This window comes from Oryzias melastigma, linkage group LG16 (genome assembly GCF_002922805.2).
Source record: "Oryzias melastigma strain HK-1 linkage group LG16, ASM292280v2, whole genome shotgun sequence".
Taxonomy (NCBI): Eukaryota; Metazoa; Chordata; class Actinopteri; order Beloniformes; family Adrianichthyidae; genus Oryzias; species Oryzias melastigma.
This window is the reverse complement of record NC_050527.1, coordinates 4,627,682-4,639,665: the sequence shown is the minus strand read 5'-3', so window position 1 is coordinate 4,639,665 and position 11,984 is coordinate 4,627,682. Positions and strand designations below refer to the sequence as shown.

General features: G+C 35.0%; 1 protein-coding gene across 1 annotated transcript in view; it reads left to right on the top strand.

Annotated features, from left to right (window-relative positions):
* Nucleotides 1-2,978: 2,978 nt before the first annotated feature.
* tmem145 (transmembrane protein 145) overlaps nucleotides 2,979-11,984 on the top strand; it is a 71,209-nt gene continuing 62,203 nt past the window's right edge. Inside the window, exon 1 of the mRNA XM_024267625.2 lies at nucleotides 2,979-3,262. Coding sequence (XP_024123393.1) covers nucleotides 3,152-3,262 — 111 coding nt within the window. The 5' untranslated portion in view covers nucleotides 2,979-3,151. The remainder of the gene's footprint in view (nucleotides 3,263-11,984) is intronic.

Below are 11,984 nucleotides of genomic sequence, written 5' to 3'. Positions count from 1 at the left end.
ATATTCTACAGCATTTTTTTAGGTTCATAAAGTTTTCGCAATAAACCCACTTTTTAGTTTTTCAGCTGTATAAAAGCTGTTTATTATTGATCCTGACATTTTTTTAATACACTTTACCGAATATTAAAAAAAGAAAGGCAACCCCACTACGTCGAGCACAAACAGCAGTATTTTAACCTCAAATATTTCATTTAAAAGCTGTTATAGTCGGGAGTTTGAAGCTTTTCAAAGAACCAAAGACATCAAAGGTCGGACCTTTGCTGTTTCACGTGCGCTGCTCTCATAGAAAGTGTCACTACCTGACTGCATTCCACATGCAAATTCTGACGGCGAGAGAGCGAGCCGTACTGTAAATGTGTATCATGTGTATTCTGTGTTTTGAAAATTTGTTGAAAACACCGCAAGTGCAAACGTGAATATGAATGTATTCATGCAGATCTGGTTAGACTGATTTACTTTGCTGGTTGCAGAAAAGAACAACATATCGGATGCACCATGCTTTAAGTAGATGTTTTCTTTGGATTTTATTTAAATAAACATATTCTACTATAAATTCTGGTTTTGTGGTCAATCTTACGGCATTTACCAGAGTAAAGGAACATTATTAGCATCAGACAGGGTTCCCGTGGGAGAATTGGATTTATGAATAAGTCTTAAAAAATAGTCTTGAATTTTGATATGTTGGCCTTAAAAATGTAATTTCTTGAAAATTCTCTTTTTCACATTTCATGTAAAAAAACACAATTTATTCAACCAAAATGATTTAGATCAAATTATGTGAATAAACATTGGGGAAAACAACCTGTTATGCACTAATACAATGAAAACCTTCTGCGGTTTTGATAAAAACAAAGTAAAAAAAGAGCTCTAAAGAACAACAAACAAGATAAGAAGCTACAGTTTTGGGAAAAAAATGGGAATGAATTTAAAAAAATGGGAAAAAGACTAAGAAATTGGTCTTAATTTTTTACATGCATTGCCTTAAAAAGGTCTTAAAAAGTCTTATTTAATTTGAAGAAACTTGCAGCACTTTACTATCGCACTATTGGCTATTTAATGGATACTATTTACTGTACTTTTTTTAAATAAAAGTAAATTGCTGTATTTCACATCCCAACCAGAAATGCTATTTTGCGCCAAAATGTAAAAATATCCAATGTTTTCTAGGTCATAGTTTCTTCAGAGTATGTCTGCTCTCACTTCCCATCATCCCTTGGCTGTGGACCTCGCCTCTGGCTCGTCTCACGCCCCCAGCTGTCCCAACCTGATGAAGCTCATCTGTTACACTATTCAGATATGTAGTTGTAGAGTTAGATACGCTAATCCTCGTACATCGCCTGTCCGTCCTTGGACTGGATCCCTCCGTCATGTGGAAATCCCTGAGGTTTATTCTTTTTCCGTGAAATCTTTTTTTCTTCTTTTGTAGGATTTTTTTTTTACCGAGAAAGAAGGAATGATCAATGGTCGGAATAACCAGTTTATTTTAGTCTGTTAAACTTAGTTTAGCAATCAGCTATGTTTATATTTTATGACTGATTTCATGTTTTTGAATAATTGTGAAGCCTGTAGAGACAACTGTGTTCTTTTATTGGGCTATTTAATACAGTTGGATTGAATTATTTTACACGAGCTATCCGTTGTTGATATCCGTTAATATTTTTCTCAATGTTGAGGATTTTATTCTTGTAAGCAATTAAGATTTTTTCATAAACAGTTCTTTGTATTCCAGATTGTTCTAGTTGTTTTTTAATTAAAATCGTGCACTTCCTTATTTTCCCATAATGCTCAGGTGTTTACAGTAAGTTGTAAAGTATATGATTTTTTTTTTCTTTTCCCATTGCGTTGCAATTTACAGTACGGCACCGTACAACATTAAAAACAACAGAATATTGTCAGATTTTCACCTATACTTTGCATTGCGATTCCCAGTATGATACTTTGCAAAAGGAAAACAGTACAATAGTGTTAAAATTTCACTGTGATTTTACATAAAGCGTTTACAGTTTGAGTTTCCACCATTGAGCCAAGAGAAACAGATTTCTCCATTTCATTTTTATATGAATATATCGACATTAAGAGTCATTAACCGTCATTGTACAACACTGTAGGACTTAATTACAGTATTTAGTCATGTTCTGTAAATGTAGAAAACTGTCAAACATTGGTAACCTTGTGCTATCCAAGGCATGTTTACCCATTTTTTTAAATCATCTAATAAATGTATTTTTTTCTGCTGCTGATTGCATTTGTACGGAGCCCCTGAAGGGACATCGAAGAAAAAAAAAAGAATATAAAAATATCTATTCCTATTTTTATTTTATTTTTCTAAAAACACAAAAGAAACAATTCTGGTTAGTATTTGGTGCACACCAGTTACTATCCAGAATTTACTTTTTATCTTTTTACTTCAATTTTTAGAAAGAAAAAATGTTCTGCTTAGTAACTGGTAAGCACCAGATTGTAACTAAAAAAAAAAAAAAAAATCAAAAAATGAAAGTAAGAAAAAAAAATCTAGTTACAAACTGTGCATCAGTTAGTAACTAGAATTTTTTTAAGTTAAATTTTTGGAAAAACATCTTTTCTTACTTCAATTTATTTTTCTTTTCTGTCTCTTTGGGGGCTCCGTACCTTGGGGAATAATACACACTTATGGGGTCATCTGGACCACAAGACAGCAAAGGATTAAACAATTACAGTAAGTATTTATAAACTGATGTAAAACTATAGTATTTTACTAGTGGAAATGTTGCCAGTAAAATGCTGTAAATTTACGGTGAAAAGTTGTACTGTGTGATTGAATTTTGTCACAATTCTCTTAAGGAGCTGTGTGCATACTTAGAAAAAATAAAATTGAGTTGTTGAATCTGTTCCAAGATTTTACATTTCATAGCAATCCTTTTATTTTACAGTAAAATGTATGTCAGTTTGGTCAAGTAAAAATATACAAATTTAGATCAGTTTAATAAATAAATGTGTCGCAGTGTGCATCATCATCATCATCAACAGCTGGAGATCCAAGCTCCAAGGGGTCCTCGTGAACGCGCCTCCTCCTCCTCCTCTCTCTCTCTCTCTAGCACTGCGCGCTCCCGCGCGGGGACAGGCTTCAGGGGAGCGGGGCGAGCAGACGAGCGGCAGCCGGGGAAAGAGGAAGATGGAGTTGCGGGTCGGGGAGAGACTCCTGTGCGTGGCCGCGCTGTCCAGCCTCCTCTGCGTGGATTCGGTGCTCGGGAAATATGTCAGAGGCGTGGTGAACACCAAGGAGGTGAGTCCGTTTTCACTGCCGGCCGATGGAGCGACCTGACTGCGTCTCCAGGTGTCTCTCCGTCAACTTGCCTCTGATGCGCATCGCCGTTCATGTGACACCTCCAAATGTTTGCCGTCGCGCATGTGCGGCTCAAGCGTGGCGCATATTTCACCCAGATTGTCCATCAGTCCACGGCGCTGATCCGTCTCCTTTTTTATTTTTGTTTTTCATGCATGATGTTGACATCTATCTTTCATGGAATCTTCCTGTTAATTGATTTAATGAGCTGTCACAGGTGCGCGTCGATCATCTGCGCAGCTGCAGGTTTTGGGGGGAAAGCTCCAGCAGCTGGAGAGCAGCTCGAGGTCTGGGATCCTGCAAGATCTGACAGTTCAGGCTCACGCAGATCCTCCCGGTAATCATTTTGGGATCAAGTTGAACCAACAGTGGCTGCATCAACCATTTTACCGCTAAATCATAAAGGTTGATCATTTCCCACAGTTTTAATCAAAATGAAAATTAATCTATAGCTGTTGCGTCTTGAATAAAAAAGATGCAAAAACTGTTTTGTTTTTGTTTTAATAAGGAAAAAAAATCTCATTGGCAGAATTCTGTCTTTTTCTTCTTTTTTTTTCTCCTAATATTGATCTTTTATGCTTTTATTAAATATGTTCAGTAAAACTGTATTGGGACGAGAGCTGCATCTTCATTTGTATTTTCTTAGTTTGTTTCTCTTTTTTTGTCTTTTTTTCGTTTTTGCTGTAAATCTAAAAGTAGGAGCCCCTCAAACATTAAACTAATCCTCCAATTGCTCAAAAAAAAAGAGTTAAATTAAAAAAAAACAATTTAGGAGAAATTTATGTTGATTTTTCTTCATCTGGTTTTTTGTCTTTTACGTGTTTGTACTGGAAAATTCCACCTCCAAGTTGATATTTTTTGTAGTCAATCATGTTAGTGTCTTAGTTCTTACCAAAGATAACAAAAACAACAATATGGCAAAAATACTTTAAAAAGTACCTCAGAAAACCTATATATTTTACAATCAGCTATGTTTTTGGTGTTTTTTTTATTTGATTTGAAGTCTTAAAACCACATTCATATCATCCATCCTGCATGGACCACATTTCAGTGTCTATGAGGTGGTTGACCTCTGATTGGAAGATCACCGGCTCGGTTTCTCGCCATGTGTCGGAGTGTCCTTGAAGAGCCTCAGGTTGCGTCATCACTGTAAATGTGTAAATGAAAGAAGGTAGAAGTTTACACCATTCTACGCTAAAATTGACATTTCATTGACGTAAGCTTGTGATTTTCTTATTTTGTTCAAGCAAGTGCCTAAAAGTTGGATTTCATGCTGTCATGTGTGATAATAATGGAGTTTCTGAGTCATTTTTGGTCCAAATTGTAGAAGTGTTTATGTCCATTATGAAGCATCAGTGTGGAGCGCAACACAATGGCTTTTTCAAAAACAAATAATTAGCTAAAGTGTTGTACATTCAACAATAAACACACTTTATAAAGGTGGAAATATCAACTAAATGAAAAAAAAATAGTAGATTTTTAAACCAAAGTGTGAAAAAGAAAAAGGTAGTGGTTAAAGTTGGATGCTTTTATTGCGAGATGCTGAACTCGCCTCCTCTGACTTTTGTTAATATAAACTGGAGTTGGACTGTAAGGTTGCGGTCAGCATTTTAAACTCTTGGGATAATGCGGAGGCTCTGGATTGATAAATTAAACGAGGCATTCATCCATCCCTCACAACTGTTTGGATGTCCTTGAATGCTGCACTGAATCTGCACCTGCTCCACTGGAGCTGCTCAATGGCCATGCAGCAAATGGTAGCATTGGGCAATTTCCAAGAGTCTCTCTCGGCGTTCGAGAGACAGAGGCTGCAAATCCTGGCGAGAAGTGCAGCCATTAACTTATCCAAAAATCTGGAATAAATGACATGTTGTTCCAGCTGGTATGGAAGCATACAGATAACGTTGAACTGCACTCAAACTACACCAAAACAGTAACAAAAAAATGTAATCATAATAAAAAAAAAGATTGTAATAAATCAAGTTTTTTCCACTAAAGTATTGTTTAAATTGTTAAATATCCTGACTTAAAATCCCCTTAAGTGCTTGAGTACTAATACAAGTTTATTTGTAATTGATAAATGTTGGATTTATCAATTTTACCTTTTCAAATGCTACATTCTACCATGCGAAACTATGAAAATTCTATTTTATAAATTGTAAGTGTTTAGCTTGACCTGTAAATAAATTTAAAATTTGATTAAATGATTAGAGTTTTGTCTTTGAATCACCATTGATCATACTGGCTCTGTTTTGGTTTGTTTGGCAACAAAAAGGTCTGACCTGTTTTTTAGATAAAGTAGTTCAATTTTTTTAAAGAAAATGTAACCTCAACAGACTTCTTTTTTTAAGTAAAGTTTTTTAATTATTCAGTTAGTGGCAGAAGTGCAATAGAAGGTTGTCAGTCAGGGACAAGAGTCAGTTTTATACAAACGGCCTTTCTTGTTGAAGGTTTTTCACTTATTTTAGCAAGTATAATTAATACTTCAAATCACATAGTGGGTTAAATCAAAGTTGTTGGCTTTACAAGTGTTTTTAGTGGTCTATTAATTATGATTATGCAGTTTTTGACATTTTTTTTACTGTTGTTTTCTAGGACATAGTTTCTGCAAAGAGGCAGAAGTTTATTAAAAATTCACCTCTGAGTTGTGGGTGGGACCGTTAGTGTGGAGCACCCCCTCCCCACCCCCCAAAAAAAACAAACATAAAAAAAAAAATCAGTGAGGACACGCCCAGTATGTTTTCTACATCACGGCTAAAAACTCTTTTTTTTATTTTAAATATGCTTCTGATTCACCATTGTTTGAATAAGGACATGCAATTTAAAGCTTCATTTTCTTTAAATGTTCTCCATCATGAGAAAAATGCCACAAGTACATGTTAAAAACACCATTTCCATCAGGACTCACTTTGATGAAAATAGTGGGTTTTTTTATTTTTAACATGTTCTTGTGACATTTTTCTCATAATAGAGGACCTATTTCAAATAATTTAAGTATTTCATAATTCATCATTAGATTAGAAAAGCGGATGCTGGAAGAATCTGAGGCGATCTACAGCCTTGCCTGCCAAAGTCTCTCTCTTAACACTCCTCTCCTTGTCCCCCTTGAGCTACTGCCGCCGGGCATAAAATATGACTCGAGAAATGTCAAAACCTTTTGTTTTTGGCTAAAGTCATAATTAAGACTACTGGGAACGGTTTTACAAAAGAAAACAATCCAGTTGGAGTAGGACTTTAATGCACTATTTCCACCAGTACAGTTTCGATGTTATACAACGAGAGAGAGAGAGGAAAAAAACATTTCGAGCCTTGTTTGAAAACCATTAAACACTATTTGTGCTACTCTGAAGATGTCCTTCTACTAGGGACTGCCACGATTAGTCGGCTAATTGACGACTAATCGACTATTAAAATAGTCGATGACTAATTTGATAGTCGATTAGTCGTTACTTTATATTATATGGAGTCAGAGTGTGGTAAAGTTGAAGGTTGTAATGGCATTCTGCTAGCTTTTTTGGACAGTTTTGGCATTTAATAAAGTTTTTCAGGCTGTTTTATAGTTTAGCTAATATTTTAGTCACATGCTAGCTGTTTTGGCTAAATTAAGCTTTTTTTGTTTATCTTTTAAGCTATTTTGGAATTTAGCTAATAATTCAGCTACATGCTAACTGTTTTGGCTAACTTAAGCTTTTTTTAGGCCAATTTGACTTTTAACTAATAATTTAATTGGCTATCAGCTTCAGCATTTTCAGCAACCAATTTCAGCATCTTCAGCTATCGTCACAAGCATCTTCAGCTGCCAAATTCAGCTCACAGTATCCAGACTATCATTTTCGCTGATAATGCTAGTGTGAATATATCTAGTTTTTAGTTTTTAGATGGTTAAGATGTGTGTTTTACATCCCCTTTGTGCATGACCTGAATAGTTGACTAATCTGAAAAAATAATTGGTGATTAGTCGACTATTAAAATAATCGTTTGTGGCAGCACTACCTTCTACCAACAACATCTTCTTCGTATCTTTCTGTAAGATTTTTGCTTTGTTGCTAGAAATAATTTCCGGACCAAACCAAACCAGGACTGACTTAGTACTGATCTAAATTTTAATGTAGGTGTAATCTTTTGGTCTACATCAAATCCTCTGATCTAGAACAACCTTAATACTGTTTGTACAACTGTCAGACTTAAGGCTTCAATTGGCCAGACCACACACACTGTGATGTGTAATGCTAACAAGAGTGTGTTAAGAGTTTGACAATGCTAGGGTGAAGATTTATTCAGTCTTTTGTAAGAAATAGCTGCCTTTATTTCAACAAAGTGGTAAACTTGTCTTATTTAGGTGGATCTGAGTTAATAATATAATCCTCTTGTCAGTGTTGTATTTAGGATGTGGGCGGTCCAAGAAGTCACAGGCTGCAGTACTTTGAAACAACCTAAAGATGCTTCATGCTGGAGTCTATATTTTTCCACTAACAGGAAAAAATGATCTTTTTTTAGTTGCAAACAAAGCAACAAAGTTGATCAGTTGGCAAAACTAAAATTGATGCGGAGAACGCACAATGTTGTTATGGTTACCAGAATATTTTCCAAAAAACCTGCAGCAAACTTTACTTGGACGCACTTCAAAGGCGTGAAAATGGGACAGTGGTTTAAATTAGAAAGTTGAGTCCAATTTGCTGCTAATGTTTTTCTTCCACCGTGAGAAACAATGCGAGCATGTGTTTGGCTCCTTGTATGTCACACCTCTGTTCCTTTGTGAAAAGGTCAGTTCATATTTAGCTTAGATGGGAACAAAACCCATATGGTCTTGCTGAGGAGAACAAAGGAGTGGCTGAGAGAGGAGGCAGAATTTTCGATGTATTTGTGCGTCTGTGAGAAAACCATCCTGCACTTTTTATATCGGTTTGAGTCAATAGATAACCAACAAACATCAATGTGGATATAAAAACATTCAGGTAGCATTTGGGCGATATGACGATACATATTATGAAGGCGATAGAAAAGTGTATTTTTTGCCATTTCACTTCTATAGATTCTATTCATTTTTATTGCTGAACCTTTTTGTAAAATGTGTTACTGTGAAATTTAAACTGTTGTGCACTTTAAATTTTTTTTCTCATTTGTGGCAATTCAGTTACATGTTACTTGAAAAAATAGTCAGAGAAAAGTAAGTAATGATATTTTTGTCATTTTTTTTTTTAGAGAATACTGGGAAAATCTTTTGGTATATTGTTATTGGGATATAAAATAATGCATGTTGTGATGTATATTCTTATTATGATTTAAAATAATTTATTTTATGATATATATCGTTATTGTGATCTAAAATAATTTATATTGTGATATACATTTTTTTCCATATCGCCCAGCACTACATTCAGGTATATTGAGGTGGATCACAAGGCAAATTCATTAGCTAAATTCAAATATTTTTGTACTAAAGTTCATCTGCAGAAGAGATGAGTTTATGAATCACAACTTTTATATCTAATAATTTGGAAAAAAAATCTATAATTTGTGGTTCTCATTGTTGTTAACTTTTTAATATTTTAAGCAGTTTTTTGTTTTGTGTGTGTTTCACTAGTAATGACTGAGTGCAGAATATATATAGTAAATAAATACTTGAGCTGAAGCACAAACATCAAGGCCAACATGTCGAGTTCACTTAATAAATCTATACTGCAGGTTCACGTAAGATATTTCTCAGCCTTTTTATGATAATCTGTTAATGCTTTATATAATTACACTGCAGTATTATATGCAGAATTGAAATATTTTATTTGAAAAGTTTTAAAAAGTTGTGGATTTGAATGCTTTTTTTATTTATTTAACATTTTTACAGATCATATGATGGTATATAAGTGCTCATACTACATTTCTTAACTCTAAAGGGTAAACATGTATTTCACATGTGCGATATTGTTATGAGATTAGTTATTAGTAAAAATTAATCAGACAGTCATTTCAGGGAAAAATAGCTGATTCAGAATTTCATTTATTGTCACTATGTGCAAGAATTGTGATGCTGTCTGGTTGTTTACAAGAATATATACAGTTAGGGTTGAAAATAAGAAAAAAAGATGAAATATAAGATAAAAAAAATTAAATGTGTCAAAAAGTTCTCATTCCATTTTTTTCCATTCATTTCACTTTAGTTTTGTGAATTGCAATGTTCATAGAAAATCCTATTTTTAAAAAAAATAAAAAAATAAATATATCCTGGGTTATTAGTTCATTTAAATCATGTACAAAGAGCTAGCAGTATCCGGTTTCACCCGCCCTGATCTATACTTTTAGAAAGTTGTGACATATTAGTGAGAATGTTTTTTCTGTTGTTCAAGCAGACAGTCGTTGTTGGCTTTACAAACAAGCATGCAGTTCAAAGACCGCTAAAAGAATGCCATTTCTTGATTCCAAATGAAAAAAAAAACACATCTTTATATGAAATTTTGTTATAAATCAAGATGAATGCCTATAGAACCGAGATGGTTTGTGAGATTTAACCATTTTATACTTACCAGAATAAAAGTGTACACTTTGCTCTGTTGTACAAAATTTTTACTTTTTTTATTTTTTAAAGGTTTTTATTAAAGCTGTGTAGTTCTTCTTTTGCAGTGGTTTTCTACTAAAAAGAGACATAAACTCCAAAAACTCCTGGAGTTGACTCGATATGTTGTTCTAAAGATGAACCTGTTCACAGTTTGCTGAAGCAAAGGTGAAGAAATTGCTGTTGAATGTTGTGTCAAAGTAGACAGCAGAGAAAACCAGAAAATAATTCATGTTTGAAAAGATTACATTCTACTGTGACTGAGGAACCAAGTTAGCTGCTTTGTTTTACCATAAAGCTGCAATATTTTGTCTTTAAAGCCTCACTCCGATCTTGTTTTTATGTGTTGTAAAAGCTTTCTCAGTGATCTTTTAAGTGTAACTATGACATTTTTTTTAGTCGAAACGTGTGTTGTTTACTGGGACATAGTTTCTGCAGATTGGTAGGGATTGATCAGAAACTCAGAAACTGTTAGCACAGAAATAAGCCTCTGCTTATTTCCCATCACCCCGTTGTTTTCTCTCTCTCTCCTGCTAGCTTACAGCCTATTTCTATTAAAATGTTGAGCAATTTTGGAGCCGTACAGTTTAGAGCCAGAGCTCAGCTCGGGAGGGAAAAACAAAGACGTACACGGATCTATTTGTCTGCAAGTGGATGAATTGGAATGGAGCGGAGCAGGGAGGCTGGTTTCTATGTTACAACTGAGAGCTTAATCCAATGTCGTCTGCTCCTGATTCACCACAATATGAATAAAGAAATACTCAGAAATACAGCTTTAATTCTAAATGATTTAATATTTGTCCTCCATCATCAGAGAAATGCTACAAGAACATGTTAAAAACACCAAAACGGGATTTTCACTGGAGTGGGTTTTAAAAAAGGCAGAAATACTGAGCTTGACTGCACCTCAGAATGTTATCTTGTGCTGCTCCTGCTGCCAGAAAAAGCCTTTAATGTATAGAAATGTATTGTTTTACTTAAAGCAGTATTCTATTCTATGGGGCAAACAGGATCATGTATTGGAATCTAAAACTTTGCAAAACAAAACCAGAAAATATTTTCTGAATTCACTCTGCTCAACTGTGTGCATTCATATAGTTTCACACCTCATTAGGTTTAGTTTGGTTTCTCTGCTGCAAGGTCAGCCGCTTGTTCTGCATCTCCTCGTTTCCAGACTCACAGTAAACTTGACTCCAGCTCCTTGACCTTTCACCGTCTCAGTGTCTGCAGATGTGAGCGCACGGAGACGAACTGTTGGGAAGTGTGGGCCATCTGTGGGAGTTCAGCAGGATGCGAGCATATTTATCTGAAGCCGCTGGTGCGGAAGACCAGTCAATTGCTTTCTTAGGGCCAGACTATGAAAGCAATTAGCTTAAGTGGCTCATGCCGTTTGTACAAGCTGATAAAATGTCCCCTTTGAGGGGACAGTGGTGTGCAGGATTTAAGGGCAGAGGAAGGACGCTGTTTGGAAAGCAGCTGGGACAATCTAGAAAGTGAACAAATCTTCTGGAGAGCCCTGAACAAACCAGTAATTCACAAATTAACTTCCCTTGAATGTGAAGAAAAAAAGTCCTAGTTTCAATTAAATAATTTGAAAATATGTGGAAATTAAGCAAATTTTATTTGAAAATTAATAAATAATCATAGGCATGTGTGGTCTGAAATGTGATCATAGAAGATTGAAATATTGTTTGTAATTGGTAAAGAAATGGTTTTAGATGCTGATTTACAGAAAAAAAGATAATCAGAATATGTGATGTACATTAAAGATACTGTGTGTTTGTGTGTAGTTGTAATGGGTACATTGCATTTGTGGTACTTTTAAGCCCTGAATTTAACAGGATGACCTGAAGGCTTTACTCTCCCTACCCCTACATTTAGCCCTCCAAACGGAGAGTTATGGAAAAATAGTGTCTTCAAATTTGGGTGTCACTTCCACTCTATGATGTCATCAACAGTCGCCTGTCAGCTACGCTAGTGTGGAGCGTCCAGCGCTCGAATATAAATAACAGCAGATTTGTAGCTTTAAAAAGGTCATGCTAAAGCAAAAAGTCATTACTTATATTTAAATGTAAACTTCTGTGCTTTAGTGTGAAGAAAAGCACTTCCCCTAAA